The sequence below is a fragment of the Vitis vinifera genome, chromosome 10 (genome assembly GCF_030704535.1).
Source record: "Vitis vinifera cultivar Pinot Noir 40024 chromosome 10, ASM3070453v1".
Taxonomy (NCBI): domain Eukaryota; kingdom Viridiplantae; phylum Streptophyta; class Magnoliopsida; order Vitales; family Vitaceae; genus Vitis; species Vitis vinifera.
This window is the reverse complement of record NC_081814.1, coordinates 19,078,359-19,098,000: the sequence shown is the minus strand read 5'-3', so window position 1 is coordinate 19,098,000 and position 19,642 is coordinate 19,078,359. Positions and strand designations below refer to the sequence as shown.

Sequence of the window (19,642 nt, the reverse complement as noted above, 5' to 3'; positions counted from 1 at the left end):
GTCATCTATGGTCGATTGCAGTAGAAATAACTTTTTCTTTTTACAAGTAGCAATAGAAATCACCTTCACAGGTCATTCATTTGTTATTTTCATCTGTAATAATAACATGAGCTGCTGCAACTTGCTTCAAGAGACACTTCAGTTGCACAGCCGATCTTTGTCCTTATAACTCAAACATGCAACTTTTGTTGAAGATGCATCTTGAAACAGTGTTTTTCTATCTGTATTCTGGATGCCATGAAAGTGTTCCACATTTTCGATCTGTTCTATTTCGGCATTGTCTAAACATGCACCAGCTCCACTGCTCAAGTGGTTGATTCCATGTCTACCAATACAGAACTTAGAAAGACTTCACTTGAAAGTTGTATTGAATTCGCCCTTGCAGTTTTTAATGTAACATGCTACATGAAGGATTCTTTAGTTCATACATTATGCCACGTTTTGTATGCATTTGCACCAACCAGCCTCTTCCTGCGGATCCCTCAAAACTTCTATCTCTCTTCCCATGTTTATCAAAACGCAAAGTAAAAAAAATGCAAGGCTGTTTCGGAATGTTTACAATCCGTTCAGGAAAATGTTGTCGTTGCTTTCGAGGCCCTCAAACGTCATTTTTTAAGTTGTTGGCCTGCTGGTGAAGTGACTTGCTTGGCAATGAAAGAGTTAAAGAAACATTACTAAAATAATTGAGCCCTTCGACTGCCTCTCTCCAATGGATTCTCTTAATTGGCTTTGTTCTCTCTCTCTCTCTCTCTCTCTCTCTCTCTATATATATATATATATATATATATAAGAATGCAGAACTTCAAATTTTGGGCCTGCCAGTATAGTTATCTTGAGTTTCCATATCGTTTTAGGATATGAAGACGGACTCGTGTCTTTTCTTCCTCTGGACATAGTCGTAGCAACCAAAAGATTATCATTTTTCCGGTTCTTGTTATCCCGATGCAATCCTCTTTTTACTCCATTTAAGTGGCCGGCAATACAGGCTTTGGCTTGTTTTCTTGTAATTTTATATACCATGGGAGACTCATTGGCTTTGCTTTAGATAATACCCACATGGTCTGTTGGCAAAACTTAGGTAAAAGAAATATTATAAAACTCCATGGATGGTTCTATGCAATGAGAAGCTTGGGGGTTTTGTTGACTTCAATTTTTTACTCCTTTCTTTTTATCTGAAAATGCAGCATTTAGCTCAAAAATCTTGAGACAAGTCAGCGCATTGATTCAGTCAATCCAACATGATGACTTATTTTAATCATGCAGATACCATGGACTTCAGCTGTTTTTTCCTTTGTATGGTTCAGTAAGTTGAATGCAAATTGCTGAATGAGTAAACAGAACTTGCTGGTTCATTTTAATATTTGTTTTATGCATTACAAGATGGTTTCGGATATTACAAAGATGAATACAAGTATGGTGTTCATTGGGTTGGGAAGGAAACTATTGTTTATGTGTGAAGCACGACTAATGGAAGTTCTGATAGATCCAAGAAAGTCCGGACTCAGCATTGGGAGTCTCTTTCAAGGTGAATACTGATGGCTCAAGGACAGAGAAACAGATAAGAGACTATTAAAGAAGACAGAAATGAGGAGTTCTGGTTATGTGGACATCGCTCAAACTTGGTATCCTTTGGTATGAACTGTTGAGATCGACCATTTTATGTCAGAAGCCAGGCTCACAAGCAGGATGAAAGAAAATTTGAATTCCTAAGGGGTGTGAGATTATGATACTATTCGATAGTATTCAATTTTTCTGGTGCAGAAGAGCTCCATCTGCTGCCACTGTCCAAGGGTGAAAACAGAGTCAACTACTAACAGGAATGGGAGAGTTATCAGGGAGAAAGAAGGGTAAGTTGAGATGGAGCAAATTGTATTCCTTTTCATGCCTGCGACCCTCCATTTCTGATCCCTCGCCTGTTCAGAAGCTCTTTGGTCAGCCAGGATTTTCTCGTGTGGTTTTCTGCAATGAATCTCAACTACACAAGATCAAACCTTACAAATACCCCAACAACTATATATCAACGACCAAGTACAATTTTGTTACTTTTCTTCCCAAAGCTCTTTTTGAACAGTTCCGCAGAGTTGCAAATCTTTATTTTCTCTTGGCTGCCGCATTGTCGATCACTTCATTGGCCCCTTTCAATCCAGTAAGTTTGATTGCTCCCTTGGTGTTTGTGGTGGGGATTAGCATGCTCAAAGAGGCAGTGGAGGACTGGCATAGATTTTTGCAGGTAACTTTGGGCATATGCATTTCTTTTTGTTGGTTTTAGTTCTCTATTTGTTAAGAGATTTTGTCTATGATTTTCACTATATGATAATAAACATATGATCAAATGGAATTATGAAATTTACGGTAGTTTCTGCAATTTGTGTGAATCTAAAGACAAGTCTTATCCGGGGTTGTTTACGTTTCTTTTAGAGTTGAAGTTTTCACTATCACAATTGATTGTTTCTTGGTTTTCTAGCTCCTTTCATGTTTGCAAAATGTCATAATCCTTTAAATTTAATCATTACAACACACTAAAACTTCTTTGAGAGTTAGGGAAACTTCTTTGAGTAAGCACAATTCTAAACCATGTAATTGAATGACTGACTGCTTGCAGGATTTGAATGTAAACTCTCGAAATGTAAAGGCTCATACTGGAAATGGTACATTTATAAATAAACAATGGCAGTCACTCTGTGTAGGAGATGTCATCAAAGTTCATAAGAATGAATATTTTCCAAGTGATCTCCTTCTGTTATCTTCTAGCTATGAAGATGGTCTTTGTTACGTAGAGACCATGAACCTTGATGGAGAGACCAATTTGAAAGCTAAAAGATGCCTAGAAGCCACACTTGGCTTGGATGAGGAACCAGAATTAAAAAATTTTACAGCTACAATTCGTTGTGAGGACCCAAATCCAAGCCTTTACACCTTTGTGGGGAATTTGGAGTTTGACAATAAGTCATATCCCTTGTCCCCAGCTCAGGTGCTGTTAAGAGACTCAAAACTTCGAAACACTGATTACATTTATGGAGTTGTTATCTTTAGCGGGCCGGATACAAAAGTAGTAAGAAACTCCACTATATCACCATCTAAACGTAGCCAGATTGAGAGAAAGATGGATCATGTCATTTACCTTCTTTTCTCAATGCTTGTTTTGATTTCATTGGTCACTGCAATGGGATGTGCATTGGTTGTGAAATCTGATATGGTTAATTGGTGGTACCTTCGTTTGCAAGAAGGAGATCCATTCTTCAGTCCATCAAAGCCCTTCGTATCGGGTTTCCTACAATTCATAAGGGCCCTCATTTTGTACGGCTACTTAATCCCCATTTCTCTCTATGTCTCCATTGAACTTGTCAAAGTTCTACAAGCTACGCTTATTAATAAGGATATAGAAATGTATGATGAAGTAACATGCAAGTCAGTTGAAGCCCGGACTTCAAATCTGAATGAGGAGCTGGGTCAGGTAGAAATGATTCTGTCTGATAAAACTGGGACTTTGACTTGCAACCAGATGGAATTTAGGAAGTGCTCTATTGCAGGGATTTCATATGGGGGTGATGTTAATGAAGTTGATCTTGCTGCATCTAAAAGAATAAATGCTGACATGGAGAGATATCAATTTAGTTTTGCTAGGTCTGATTCTATAACTGAAAGCTTTGAAATGTTGGAGTTCTCTGTTGCTGATATTAGCATACAAAAGGCAGCTCTAGGCGGCAAAGAGGACATTGACAATCTACTGACAGGAAATTCGAGAATTTCTCATGCAGGGAAAGAATCTGTTATCAAAGGTTTCAACTTCAAGGATGACCGGCTCACAGGAAAAAGTTGGATTTGGACATCCAACTCATATGACATGACTATGTTCTTCAGAGTCATGGCATTGTGTCACACGGGCATACCTATTGAAGAGGATCAAACTGGTAAGCTGAAGTATGAGGCGGAATCACCTGAAGAAGTGGCGTTTTTGATTGCTTCACAAGAGTTTGGATTCAAATTTTTGCGGAGAACCCAGTCTGTAATGGTCCTTAAGGAGCTTGACCCTTCCTCTGGTTTTGAGGTAGAGAGGTGAATTTTCTCCCCTACTTCCTCAGTTTCTCTTCATCTACTCTTGGTTAGCTTCATTGCATTTACATATATCATAAATTTCAGGGAGTACAAACTTTTAAATCTGCTAGAGTTCAGCAGTTCACGAAAGAGGATGTCTGTAATAGTTAGCAATGATGATGGTCAGATCTTTCTGCTTTGCAAAGGCGCTGACAGGTACTCTACCCTATTTCATTAGTTAAACCGTGTTTGTGTGCCTGATTGGAAGGTTCATTTTGTGATATGGTTTCTTACAGTGCATTTGTGTTTTCAGCATTATCTTGGATAGGCTTGACGATCATGGTAGGTCATATCAGCAGGCAACGAGTTCACACCTTTCCGATTATGCAGAAGATGGCTTGCGCACTCTGGTATTTGCTTATCGGAAACTTGAAGTGGCTGAGTATGAGAATTGGAACTCAATATTTACAAGAGCTAAGACCACTGTAGGTCCCAAAAGAGATGAGTTGCTAGAGAGTGCTTCTGAAATGATAGAAAAAGATTTGATTCTACTAGGGGCTGCGGCTGTTGAAGACAAGCTACAGAAAGGGGTTAGTTCTCTCTCTCTCTCTCTCTCTCTCTCTGAATGTGCATGCATTATAGAAGAGAAATTTGAGATACAGATAGCAAACTATTTATCTATAGTCCAACATATAATGTCACACCAAATGAAATTTAATACTGCACCTTTTGACAATCATGAGGATAATATAATTGGTAACATACAAAGCTTCTAAGGCAGTATTTATGAACATGGTTTTGAGTTTTGATGAGAAATTGAAATGCACTGGATATAGATATCTGTTCACCACATTTTTCTGAGAGGGCCTAATCTCCGATTATACTTCATTTAATTTCTGTTAACCCAAGAGGGTATTGAGGGACACAGGACATGTTCTTCATCTCATTTAAAGAGTGAATCAATTGAGTAACCTTGGTATCCTTGCTGTTTGTGAACCTTTTGTCTCGTGTTGTTGAATTGAACTGAGCAGTCTGACCTGTAACATCAGTTATCCCACTTGATTCCTGGTTTGGAATTTACATAAATGACACTGCTTCACTCACTGAACCAGGTTCCTGAGTGCATAGATAAACTTGCTCAAGCAGGCCTGAAGTTCTGGTTGCTCACAGGTGACAAGAAGGAGACTGCAGTAAATATCGGGTGAGACTTTCTTGTAGTTTGCTTTTTGTGATGCTTCTAAATGTTGTGGGGTCTTAGAATATCACAACAGAAAGAAGCAGAGTCTATATTCATGTTCTTAATGGATAAAACATTCCACTGTCTTTTTCTTTCTTGATCTAGCAGATTTGCTTGTAGTTTACTTGGACACAATATGAGACAATTTCATTTGAGTTTGAGCAAAGAAGTTGAAAACAGCAACCAAGTGCAGGTGACAATTTGCTTCAAACACCCACAATAAATCATTCTGCTCCAAAGAGCACAATGGCTGAGTTCAATCTATAGTATTGTTCACCATTGTCTCTTGTTCTTGAGAGTTTTAGCTTAAATATATGTTTATCTACTGAAGTTAGGAAGTTCAATAATATCTTTCATTGCTAGCTTTTCAGGCTATGAAAGATGACATTTTGCATCAAATTGAAAGCTTTTCCCTGGCGATGAGTGAAGAAAGAAGCAAGAATGCACCCTTTGCTCTGATTGTAGATGGGAAAGCTCTTGAAATAGCTTTGAGAAGTGATGTGAAGAACCATTTCTTCTGCTTGGCTGTTAATTGCATCTCTGTTATATGCTGCCGAGTGTCTCCAAAACAGAAAGCTTTGGTAGGAGAAGTTCCACTTCCATTTTCTTTTATTACTATTTGACTGAACTTGATGGGGTATTTAGATCTTCAACTCCAATTGAATCATCCATAGTGTTTAATTTACATTGCATAGGACTTAAAATGAGGTTATTTCTTCTTCGGTTGCTTTTTGAATTAGCCAATTTGGTTTTCTTGACTATGAAATATTGGACTTGGAGAAATGACCCCTATTTTTCTCTGGTAAATATGCTGATTTCTCTGTGTTAAACTTATGTTCACTGCTATGCAAAATAATGTCTGTTTCTCTCATGTTGATTTCATTTTTAAGAACATGTATGAATTCAAATTAAAACCATTTGTTTTCTGTCCATGCCCATTCCAATACAAGTTTGTGACCTAAGTATGGCACTTTCAGATTACAAGGTCAGTGAAGGCATACACTGGCAGGATAACCTTAGCAATCGGAGATGGAGCGAATGATGTTGGCATGATTCAGGAAGCTGATATTGGAGTTGGAATCAGCGGCATGGAAGGAATGCAGGTAAAGCCAATAGTTCATCCACTTGATGATTTCTTCACAACCTTCATAGTTGCCTTATTTTGCCCCCTGGGTTTTAAGTTGCATATCCTAAGTAGCTGAAAAGGTTACCAAATTTGGATGTCAAATTGCTGTCCCTTGAATGAATCAGTACAAATTAATTCAGGTTTGGAGTTGGACAGCTGAAACCATTTGCAGTGGCTTCTAAGAGCACCATATTTTAGCGTCCTAGCTAGTTCATGGTTAATGGAATCTCCAAAATGCCAACCTAGCCTTGGAAAACTTCTTTTCCAATGCCTATAGGTATCTGGTTCTTGGAAATTTTGAGGTACAATGTGAAGGAAAGAAAATAAAAATAAATAAATAAATAAAAAAAGTAGAAAGAAATAAAAGTACAAAAAAATAAAATATTTATTTAGAAGTTAATAAATTCTTTTTATGTGTTATTTCATACTCAACTTATTTTATCTTTTTTACATAGAGATTAAATAATTTAGAAATGCTTAAGTTTCTATGTAATTTTAATTATATTTGATTTTCTTTCATATTTATTATAATAAGATCAAATATGAGAAAATCTTTTTTTTTTTGGGTCTTTTCTTAGTACTTTTTGAAAACCAAACAGTGCCGTTTGATGTGACCAAGCATGAAAATTACCAACATTTGTTTTCCTCCAGATTAATTTCTTGATCTATATCACCTCCAGTAGGTAAATAACTTTTGCAAATAGCTAAAATCTCTAGTTTCTTTAAGTACTCTTTGGAAGTATTTTTTCTGCTTTTAATAGCTAGAGTTGAAGCAATTTTGTTCTCCCAAACTCAAGCAAGTACATTGAAAATTCCATCAAGAAGAAGCTTGGTAAGTTTTAGTCAGTAAAGAAATGCTATACATTAACTAGTCCACTATTTTCTTTTATATGGAAGAGAGAATTTGTCAGTAACAACTTGAAACAGAGAGATCCCCTCTTAAAAGAAGTAGAACAAAAACAAATGATTAAATAAATCAGAGGTGGGTATGAAATGAGCTGCCTTACTACACTATATATAAGACCAAAGCAAGTGGCCTTAGTGTAGCTTTTCCACTTACATTATAACTCTTGCTAGCATGTCTAAAGTATAATAGCCCTCTAATGGCCTTTATTTCGGGCTACAGTTTGTAAATAAGATTTTCCCATCAAGAGTTCATCTTTACTCAATAGCAGACACCAGAGACATGGGACATTCCCACCAAATTTCTGAGATGGTCACTGTTCCAAGTTCCAAGAAGCATTGTCGGTTTTTAGTGTTTTGGGTAGGCTTGTTGAGAAATGAATTTTAATGCCCAAGTTATAGCAATTTAAAAATAGCTACATAAATGTACTCCAAATATTTCTGAAACATTCTCATGTGGATGTAACTTGCAGGCAGTCATGGCCAGTGATTTTTCATTGCCTCAATTTCATTTCTTGGAGCGCTTACTTCTAGTTCATGGGCATTGGTGTTACAAGAGGATCTCCAAGATGGTGAAGCTTTATTTCCATTGAAAGAGTGGCTCCTATTTAATGGAGCATTGCCACTGATTTATTTTTCGCTCTCCTTGCAGATTCTCTACTTTGTATACAAGAACATATTGTTGGGACTTACCCTATTCTACTACGAATTATACACAGCATTCTCTGGGGAGGTCCTATACGATGACTGGTATATGGTACTGTTCAATGTTATGTTGACATCCTTGCCGGTTATATCATTGGGAGTCCTTGAGCAGGATGTTTCATCAGAAGTATGCCTGCAGGTAAAGAGACGACACACCCTACACTATATCCTGGGTAGCTAGACCTTTTCTGAAGCTCTTTCTATGATCATTATTTTTTTCTGCATTTAAACAGTTTCCAGCTCTCTATCAACAAGGACAAAGGAATATTCACTTCAGTTGGGTACGCATAATTGGCTGGATTTTGAACGGTGTAGTGACTTCACTGGTCATCTTAACCATGAACATAAGAATACTGTCTCCCACTGCATTCCGCGAGGAGGGAGACGTGGCAGACATGGCACACCTTGGTGCCATCACATACACATGCGTTATTTGGACTGTCAACTGCCAGATCGCCCTTATCATCAGCCATTTCACTTGGATCCAACATGTTTTCATCTGGGGTAGCATCCTGTCCTGGTACATCTTGTTGCTGATCTATGGTGCTCTCCCTCCCTCGTATTCAAACCGAGCATTTCACCTATTGGTGGAAGCTATTGGGCCTGCGCCGAAGTACTGGATGGTCACATTGCTTGTAGTAGTTGTTTCTCTTCTTCCATACATCATACACCTTGTCATTCAGCGAACATTCTACCCCATGGACGATCATGTAATCCAAGAAATGAAGCATTTCCGGAAAGATATCATGGACAATGCTATGTGGTTGAGGGAACAAAACAACTCCAAGACAACCACCCATGTTGGATTTTCTGCAAGAGTTGAAGCTAAGATCTCTCGTCTGAAACAACAGTTGCACCACAAGAAGGCATAGATATATAAATCAGTGACAAGCAGCCCACTGTTCTAATAGGTCATAGATATGGTGTCCTCCTAATTAAGTTGAATGTTTGTTATCAGCATTTCTATTCTTTTATTTATGGGTAATTCATTATTTGTCTATAGAGTTGTAGAATCGTGTACCACCTCCATCTTGTTGGGATTTTATTGGACCAAAAATTGTATTCTTGACAATTATGTTTGCAATTGTTGAGTTTTTGAACATCTTTCACTATCCAATCCGGGCTCATATTGTTGCCAAGAACCCTGCTCTGGCTGGAGTTGGAAGCACGATGGTCCTTTCACACATTGACCTCAGAACCCAAACATGGAATGATATTTATAACTAGTTAACAATTTAAAAGGTATTTGATAAATAACTTAATGACTTAATATGATTTAATAACTTAATGTAAGTTAATAATAAAGTAAATATGTTGGGGAATTAACTCAAAAGAGTTATTTTTAATCTCTAACACTAGTGAAACTACATATTATCATTATAATTCCATGACTCGTGTTTAGTAATAAATATTTTATGATTATTTTATAAATGTACAATACTTCAAATATAAATGTTTTATAAATAAATTTATTGTCTCAAATTAATGAAAATAAATATGAATTAACATCAATGAAAATAAATATTAGTTAAAAGGGTTATGCTAGGGTACGAAATATGTTTTTGGGTACCATACCCCCAATTTTGCACCAATTGCAACTTGCCACGTGTGAGGGTTGTTGAATAAAAAAGAAAAAAAAACTTGCTATATAGGTTACAAACCGGTCACCTCCAATGCCAAGAAAAAAAATAATCAAATGCAACACAAAAAGTTTTAACTCTTTACAACATCCAATTATATAATTTGAGGATTTATTTTATAAAAATTGAAAAATGTTGAATAATTTGTGAAAATATAAATTTTCTAAAAGAAGAGAAATTAGAATTTATTTTATTTTTTAATATAAAGTGATAAACCAAAGAGGTGAAGGAAAAAAAATTAAATTTAAAATAAACTAAATATTGTAAAAAAAATAATTCAATGACATAATTTATAAATTGAGAGTCAATTAATTTATTTTATTTTAAGTTGAAATTATTTGTGAAAAAAATTGGGTGAATATTGAAAATGCGAAAAAGCAATATAATTGGTTTATGAAGTAAAAAAACTGAATAATTTCAATGAATTGTAAGTCTAATTAGATATTTATAAAAAATAAAAAAATTGAAATAAATTTAAATAAGTATACATTGTTAAAACACTAACTTAGTTATGTACTTGACAATTGTATTAATAAAATAATTTTTATAATTTAAATTTAATCATATAAAATATTGGTTAAAATATTGAAAATAAAAAAAATATAATAATTAGTAAAAATATGGAGTTTCAAATCTCTCACTGATTTTTTTAATCGTTTAGATTTTTTCAAAACTTTTTAAATTTAAAAGAGGAAGAGAATTAGGAATCTTCAAATTCTTCGTACCCTTTCTAATTTTTAAGTATTTTTGGAGTTTTATTTTTTTTATTTTTTTATTTTGGCATCATTTAAACACCCTTTAAGTGTAATGAACTTATTTAAACAATATCCAAGTCATATGAAGTCCTAAATTTTTTTGAAAATTTCAAAGAAATGGAGAATGCTTCGTACAAAGAGTGTGAGGATTCCTTACATTCTTTGTACCCTTGATAATTTTTTAAGATTTTTGGATTTTGATTTTTACGCAAATCATTTGAAGACCTCCTAAGTGTAATGAACATATTTAAACAATATCCAAGTCATATGAAGTCCCCAAAATTTTTAAAAAGTTCAAAGAAGTGGAGAATGGGGAGGGTACGAAGAATGTAAGGATTCATCACATTCTTTGTACCCTTGTTAATTTTTTAGTATTTTTGGATTTTGATTTTTTTGGAAATTATTTGACCACCTCCTAAGTTTAATGAACCTATTTAAATAATATCCAAGCCATATGAAGTCCCAAAAAATTTTAAAAAAATTCAAAAAAGTGGGGAATGGGGAGGGTACGAAGAATGTGAGGATTCCTCACATTCTTCGTACCATTATTAATTTTTTAGTATTTTTGGATTTTGATTTATTCGAAAATTATTTGACCACCTCCTAAGTGTAATGAACTTATTTAAACAATATCCAAGTCATATGAAGTCCCAATTTTTTTTGAAAAGTTCAAAGAAGTGGAGAATGGGGAGGGTACGAAGAATGTGAGGTTTCCTCACATTTTTTGTACCCTTGTTAATTTTTTAGTATTTTTGGAATTTGATTTTTCAGGAAATCATTTGACCACCTCCTAAGTGTAATGAACCTATTTAAACAATATCCAAGCCATATGAAGTCTTGAGAATTTTAAAAAGTTTAAAGAAGTGGAGAAATTTAAAAGGGTACGAAGAATGTGAGGATTCATCACATTCTTCCTACCCTTGTTAATTTTTTTAGGATTTTTGGATTTTCATTTTTCGAAATTCATTTGACCACTTCCTAAGTGCAATGAGCCTATTTAAACAATATCCAAGCCATATGAAGTCCCCAAAAGTTTTAAAAAGTTCAATGAATTGGAGAATGGGAAGGGTACGAAGAATGTGAGGGATTCCTCACATTCTTTATACCCTTATTAATTTTTTAGTATTTTTGGATTTTGATTTTTTCGGAAATTATTTGACGACCTCCTAAGTGTAATGAATCTATTTAAACAATATCCAAGCCATATGAAGTCCTAAAAACTTTTAAAATTTTCAAAGAAGTTGAGAATGGGGAGGGTCGAAGAATGTGAGGATTCCTCACATTGTTCGTACCCTTGTTAATTTTTTAGTATTTTTGGATTTTATTTTTCCAAAAATTATTTGACCACCTCCTAAGTGTAACGAACCTATTTAAACAATATCCAAGCCATATAAAGTCCCGATGTTAAAAAGTTCAAAGAAGTTGAGAAATTTAAAAGGGTACGAAGAATGTGAGGAATCCTCACATTCTTCGTACCCTTGTTAATTTTTTTGGATTTTTGGATTTTGATTTTTTCGAAAATTATTTGATGACCTCCTAAGTCTAATGAACCTATTTGAACAATATCCAAGTCATATGAAGTCCAAAAAAATTTTAGGCTATGTTGAGAGTTACAACTCTAGTAAATATAGAAAATCCAATTTATTCTTCCAACATATAGCTTATTGTTAAACATTTTGATTTACCTGTTTAATTCTTTAGTTTTAATTTGTAAGGTGTTTCCTAGAGAAAACCCAATTAATTTGTTAAATCTTTTGTTCTAAATTGAGCTTTTTATTCAGTTTGGATTATTGTTGTCATAAATATATATATATATATATATATATATATATATATATATATCTTATATATTCATAAATTCACCATGTTCATTCGGTTTGCTCAAAACATTGTGCCATTACTCCTTTTTTTGCTTTTTCATTATGTATTGGATCTAAGCTTTTAAAATCCTGCCATGTCCCTTCTTCTCTTCCCATTCTCTCCTTCTCCTTGTTGGACTACAGATATATACGGACTTTGCAGAAGCCAAGATTCCAGCATTCATAGATTACTTGGGAATTGTTGTTGAGGTATTCTCTTTTTCCTATGTTACTTCTTTTTTATTCTCTATGTCTGTGTCTGTGTGTCTCTCTTCTTTTTATGCTAGAACATCATATGAATCTAGAGAAAAACTACTAACAAATCTATGTGAAAACATCCTTGATAAATGATGTATTTTGGATCTCATTCTGGTTTAACAAACTAAGGTATCATTGGTTTCCATGATTCTGCAAGATACATGTTTGCACAGTGTGTGTTGAAAGGAAAGGTGATTATTATTTACTAGTATGTATGTTTGATGCATATACACATCAATGTGTTGATGTGGAAGGATGCTGGTGCAAGCTTTTTCACTTGTATTGTACGAATTATTGGCCTATTAGCCTCACTCTTAGTATTTAAGTGGTTCTACCAATACTTTTAAAGAGTTTTGAAGTGACCTTTGCTCCAAGGGGTTTGCTAGTAGCATTCTTCCCATTTGGGATAAGAAATTTTTCGAATGCTTGGGGATAAAGACGGGGGCATTATTTATCTCATACTATTCTAAGAATAGTGAGGATGGTTATGTGTTAGTTTCTCAGGGGTCTATGGCCTGGTTTTTTTGTTAGGTCTACAGGTTGTGGGAGGGTGTCTGTGCATGGGGGTTGGGGTGCATCATAAGGTTATGAGATGAGCTATGGGGCATTAATAGGGGAAACACAGAATCTTATAAACTTGAAGTAAGTTTCATTCAATTAAAAATCATTTTTTTTCTTTTCTTATTATGATGCTTTTGCTAATTAATTGTTAACTGCTTTTCATGAAAATTTCTATGCATGCACTGCAATTTTGTCCTCAAATTCGCCAATTAGAAATTACCTCTAGTAATAAATTATTGTCATCATTTACATGGTTGCAAACCCATATATAATTTGTCTAAGTTTCTTAGCTAAGCTTGTGAGTTCTAAATTAATGCAAAAATCATTCAGAAATTGAATACTAACTAATGCATAAATGAATTATTTTGAAGATAAATAATATTCATTTGTTTCTTATTTTAGCTTATGATGTTCTGTCTAGTTTTGAATTTGATGGGAATTGTGATTCCCTTTTTTTTGGCACTGTTTTCTAGTTACCAATATGACTGTTAACAAGGAACATCTTTTATTTTCTTGATTCATTAGCTATGTAGAAATGCAATTAAAAAAATTTCAAAGGTGCATAATTTTCGAATTTGATTGTGCTTAGGATTATCATTGTGTTTTTTTATTTATTTTATAAACACTCAGATTTACGTAAAAGGGTTCTACACATTAATATTTTACTAGGTGTGAGTTGAGCTACTGGTTTGGAAGAATTGATGAATTTTTAAATTCTACTATTTATGTGGCATAAAAGTTAGGAATTAGATTCTTCAATGCTTCTTCCACAGTCTTTATAGCCATCTTATTTATTTATTACAAATATCATCCAATTTATCATTGATGAACAATCCATTATTTCATTTCTAATTTTGTTTAATGACTCTTTTCTTTCTTGTTAATACTTTTCAGTAGTTTATTTGGTGTTTGCTCCATATGTTTAAATGAGAGGCGATTTAACTGGTTGAAGTTTTTTGAATCTTCCAAAATTGGGAAATATAGTTTTAGTATCACTCGGTTTATATTCATCCCCATAAATCACTCGTTGCTTTACTAAATCTTTTTGGTTTGTCTTGGTACAACAATATTGCTTTCAATTTCTTAACTTCAAAGGATGGTGTCATTAATTATTAACTCTATAAACGAATTTGTGGAATTATACAAATTGATTTGGAAAAAACTATAATGTGAGATTTATTTAAATATTATTCAGGATACGATAGACCTTTCACTTTTGAATGAAGGTCTAGGTATAAATAAATTAGGCCAAGGTATACACCCATAAAGTTAAGATAGGAAGGTACGTACATGGGAGTGAGAGTGAGAGTGATAGAGTAAGTGCAAAATAAGGATGCCCTTTTTGATATGTGGGATGATTTAATTATTAATGTCTTCTCGATGGTAAAAGTATTGTTTGATAACTATTATAGGATGTAATTTTGTTTTTAGGATGATGAAGAATGAAAGTGGAAAGAAACATAGAAAATGGGTTGGAGATGAGGACATGGGAAGGGTAGGTAGGGAGGAAGCCACCATTCTTATTCCTTAAGCAACTTCATGGCATTAGATTATGGATACAAGGATAGATTAGGGATTTGAATATAGAAAGGGGGCCTTCATTCCCTTCTTTCACCTTTCCTCTTTGTCTTTTGTTTCGCTAAAAAAAATTCTTACACGTTGGAGAAGCAACACATGGCCCGAGGATGACCCATTTATGACCTCTCTCTCCACTCCATCTTTTCCTCTTTCCAACATCATTATATTCATACATAATCCCTATCTACTTTTGTTGTCATTTTGTTTGTAACAAGTTTTTACTTAATTAAAGAGATGGAAGAGGACATGTTCTCCTACATTCATGAAGGCGGTCAGCTAGTTAAGTGTGTTGGTGGGTCCGTAGAATATCAGGGTGGTCGTACTGAATCCATTGTTGTTAGCCGATATATGTCACATAGTGATTTTGTTTCAAAATTGTGTGATGAACTAAACTTTGACCGAAATTCTATCAAATTGGAATTCACGGTCAAGTTTGACCCATTATGTCTATTATCGTTGCATGATGACGCAACCATACTTAAGATGTTCAGATTCAACGAAATGTTATGTCATGTCTATGTCTCATCATCAAGTGAAGTTGTTGCAGCCCGTATAGCACTGACTAGGTACTTATAGCCTTACCAACATCACATTCACTTTTTCTATTAACTTTTGAAATATATGTAAATGGATGAAGAATTTGTTTTTATGTTTTATTTGTAGTGCCCCTACTCTTATTGTTGGTTCGAATTTGGCACACATACTTTCCTCCAGTGATGATCCGCCAATGGATATCTATAATGACTCTCTTGCAATTGAGTCATATGGGTTTTCCCAAAGATGTGTTGAATCAAATATACTTGAACGTGACTCAAGGTGGTTTGAAAATTCCATTATGGGTAGTGGACATACATTCCCCAATGCTGCCGAGTTTCGTGATGTCATGTATTTGATGTCAATTGCTGGTAGATTCCGTTATTGCTTCAAGAGGAATAGTATGAAACACATGATAGTAGTTTGCACAGTTAATGAATGTCCTTGGAAAGTCACTTCTCGTGAAGTTGGGGAATCGAACATCATTCAGGTTCACACTTTTCAAAACCTCCATAATCATAGTTTGGGAGATGTTGTCGCATGCCAACCTTTAGTGAGATCCAATCATGCCTCATTGCTTATTGATGATGTCATACGATCTACTCCTAATTACCAACCCCGCCAAATTTGTAAGGACTTCCAAAGGCAACATGGGATGCAATTGACGTACTTTCAAGCATGGAATATCAAGGAGAAGGCAAACGAGTGCATTTATGGAGAACCCAAATATTATTACAAATTGTTGTCTTGGATGTGTGAAAAAATGGTTGCAACAAATCTAGGAAGCATTGTTGAGTTGAGGCATTCAAGTGATGGGCATTTTGAGCAACTCTTTGTTGCTCATTCGGTATCTATCCAAGGGTTTGCAATGGGGTGTCGACCAATCATTGCTATTGACTTTGCCCATATGAGTGGGCCATATAGGGGTGCGTTATTTTTGGCCACCACATATGATGCTAATGAGTCCATGTTCCCCTTAACCTTTGGCGTGATGACCTTAGAAAATTATGACGATTGGTCTTGGTTTTTGCAACACTTGAAGAAGGTTGTTAGAGATAAGGAAGTCATTATTATCTCAGATAGACATCCTACCCTCTTTCGTAGTGTTCCTGAAGTGTTTGGGGTTGAAAACCATGCCTATTATTACCGTCACGTGAAGGATAATTTCAGCTCTTTTTTTAGTAAACATAACACAAGAGTGAACAAAGGTAAAGAAAATGTACTCCAATCCTTGATAGTATTACCTATGCAAGGTTAAAGCACGATTACAATGTTTCCATATTTGAACTATGGAAATACAATGACACTTTGGCCACATGGGTTGAAGAAAATGCACCCAAACATTGGGCTATGTCAAAATTCCCAAAACAAAGATGGGATAAAATGACCACAAACCTTACCAAGTCGTTTAATGTTTGGTTAAGGAATGAAAGACATCACTCCATTTGTAACTTTCCAATAGAGAATAGGGCTAAGTTAGGTTCTATGCTTGTCAAGCATAAAGAGGAATCAAACAATTGGAAGGGATGTATAAGGCCAAAAATTGAAGAGAAAGTGTAGCAGAAAATTACTAAGGGCGAGGTGTATCCGGTCATTCCTTTCATGAACGGAATATTTGGGTTTCTATCGGGATGACCTTCTTGAATGTGGACATTATGAAGCGTGCTTGCACATGTAGGGGTTGGGAAATGTTGGGAATCCCTTGTGAGCATGTAGTGGCCGTTATTATTTCCATTGGTCAAAATGTTGTTGATTTTGTTCAAGATTAGTACAAATTCCCAATGCAAGAGTTGATTTACTCGGGCTCCTTCTCCGGTATAGATACCCATGACATGTCAACCGTGGATAATGATGGTTTGGTTCAATCTATCTCCGGTGAAGTTTTCTTCTCTCTTAACCCGCCCCATACCAAACGCCCTCTCGGAAGACCAAGGAAGAAGCGCATTGAGTCCCAATTTCAAGATAAATGGACTGTCTATTGCTTAAGATGTCATACGTCCAACCACAACAAGAAAACGTGCAAGAATCCTTTGTCTTAAGTGCATTGTTGTCACCTTCTTCCATTATTGAAACTTTGTTCCACTGTTTTTCCATTACATGTTTTGAAGATTCTTTCTAAAGGTTGTTACCAACTAAGAACACATTTGTAACACTTATCATTGGTGTCTTGTAATGGTTAATATTACATCCAAATTGTTATCATAATTCCTTATGTTAATTTCTTAGCTTGATAATTTTCTTGAAAACCATAAAGCATATTTGAAAATTCCAATATAAGGTATATGGTAAATATCAAGCTCCCATTTATTAAGAATTGTGTCATACAATACTTGAGCAGATGTTATAGTTGTACGAAACAAGCTTATACAGATTGTAAAACAAAATCCATCGCTTAGAGACATAGGGACAACAAACCTACAGATTGGAAAACTAACATTCAAATGACATTTCTTGCTAAGATTGAATATTAAGGTGTTTGTATTGAAATCGCTTGACCTTGCTCTCAATGATTACAAATCATAGTGAAGTTGAAACAATCTGATTCTGTGTTAGCTGTTGAAATACAAGAATCAAAATAAGCAGAATTTGTTCAATGGTTTTCAAAATTGATGCCTGAATATTAACATGTATTGTACCGTCTCCTCTTTTTTCTCTTTATCATCTGGTTATCCTTTGATCATACTGTTTTGTAAAGATTTGTATTCTTTGCTTCTTCAGTTAAGGACATTGGATTCTTGAATGTAACTGTGTAATGTCACCTCTGTCTAATACCAAATACATTTTTAATTTCACAGTCTGTAGTTCGGGATTTGAAAGCACAACCAAAGCCACCATCAATATAGGTATTATAAAATTTTATTTGTGTTCCTTATGGGGGCATTAAGTTTTTTTAGAGGTGAAAGTTCAGAGACTATGGATAATATTATTTTCCTGTTTCCTGTTCTTGCACAGTCTCTAGGATCTTGGTCTTGGATTTTTCGATAGATTAGGCTTTTAATTTAAATTCCCTTTTCTTAGCCTTATATATGCCCTTTACACTTGCTTTCTGCCTGACACATTACATGTCTTTTTTTTTTTTATAGATAAATAGGAAAATATATTAGAAAGGGTTGCCAAAAAAGCAGCCCTTTCATGAACAAAAATTATACAGCTACCACCACCCTCCACCATAATAAAACCAAGTTACAAAATAAAAGGAATACAACCAACCGACCCTCACCAATCACCCAACCAATCTAGCAAGCTGAAAAGAGTTAGAGGAGGATCATCTAAGCACCCATTTGCTTCCAATAGTGTAGCTAGTTTGTTTCTCACAAAAAAGACTGATTGAAAGGGAAAACCATTTCTACATAGCTAGTGAAGAGGATTTAATTGTCATTTTCTGGATCAACTTGATCCTCTTCAGCACAGACTAATATGAGAGAATTTCTTGGTAGACTCTTTCTTGGTCAATGATATACATTGTGAGACTTTGAGCATCATTTCCCAATATAAGTGGAAAAGTATATCTTCCATTAAATACAAATGCATGATAGATAACAACAATATAAATCAATGATTCAAGCAAAGGGAACTGAACTTCACATAAGTACATGAGAAACTGAAAACACAAATCATGTTGAGAAAAAGAGTTGAGAGAATCAATAGTGGATAAAAATTCATGAAGAACACATGCATACTAGAAGGATGATGCATCATGGAAATAATTCTACCCCCAATCCAAGGGACCACTTTGAGAGGCCAATCACCACTTTTCAGTTCAATAGGAGTACTTAAAAGTTCTATTTCCTTATGTCTAAAAACCTCTTGTACATCTGGAATATGCTTAATTAGCACTTTTTGCATTTAACAACTTATATAGTAAGAAACAGCATGGTCAACAACAAACATTCAGAATTCATGCATTAGAAAATAAATGCATTTCAGATAAACAATACTGAGGATCCATTGAACCATATGAGAAAAAAGGTTCTAGGAGTTAATTTCTAGTTATTAGAAATACAATGCAAGAAAAGAAAAGATTCCATCTTCATGAGTTAGTATTTCTACAGCTACTACCACCCCTAACATAAAAAACAAGTTGTCTATCTCAAGTTCTCTAATGAGTTTTGTCAGAATTTATTTTACATGCATGAAATCATGAGGTACACAGCATGAATAGAAAAATGTGATTCTAAAAGAGAATATAATAAGCAAATAGATGTCGCAGAAAGGTGATCATTGAAACAATATAATTTAAAATAAAAAATTAAGGACTCTGCCCTCCTATTCAGTTCATTGGTCATGTCATACGTTATCATCAAAATAAACTGCAGACAGTGACAAATTAACATGGTCTCTATTAAGAAAATTCTGCATAAATAGCATTCAAATAAATTGTAGATAACTAATTTCCAAGAAAATTGAACCAATACATAGTCATGGAATAACATTACTACCTAGACGATTCC

At 34.6% G+C, this 19,642-nt stretch overlaps 2 protein-coding genes across 2 annotated transcripts; both read left to right on the top strand.

Annotated features, from left to right (window-relative positions):
- Positions 1 to 1,408: 1,408 nt before the first annotated feature.
- On the top strand, positions 1,409 to 9,121 carry LOC100264967 (probable phospholipid-transporting ATPase 7). The gene is made up of 11 exons (XM_019217934.2): positions 1,409 to 2,230; positions 2,603 to 4,056; positions 4,141 to 4,251; positions 4,349 to 4,625; positions 5,148 to 5,236; positions 5,381 to 5,465; positions 5,644 to 5,853; positions 6,250 to 6,315; positions 7,775 to 7,873; positions 7,954 to 8,145; positions 8,240 to 9,121. Exons 1-11 carry the CDS (start codon positions 1,820 to 1,822, stop codon positions 8,876 to 8,878), a joined length of 3,633 nt encoding a protein of 1,210 aa, XP_019073479.1. The 5' UTR covers positions 1,409 to 1,819; the 3' UTR covers positions 8,879 to 9,121.
- Positions 9,122 to 14,891: 5,770 nt separating this feature from the next.
- LOC104878009 (uncharacterized) lies at positions 14,892 to 16,899 on the top strand. The gene is made up of 3 exons (XM_059740454.1): positions 14,892 to 15,223; positions 15,321 to 16,344; positions 16,870 to 16,899. Exons 1-3 carry the CDS (start codon positions 14,892 to 14,894, stop codon positions 16,897 to 16,899), a joined length of 1,386 nt encoding a protein of 461 aa, XP_059596437.1.
- Positions 16,900 to 19,642: the final 2,743 nt, after the last annotated feature.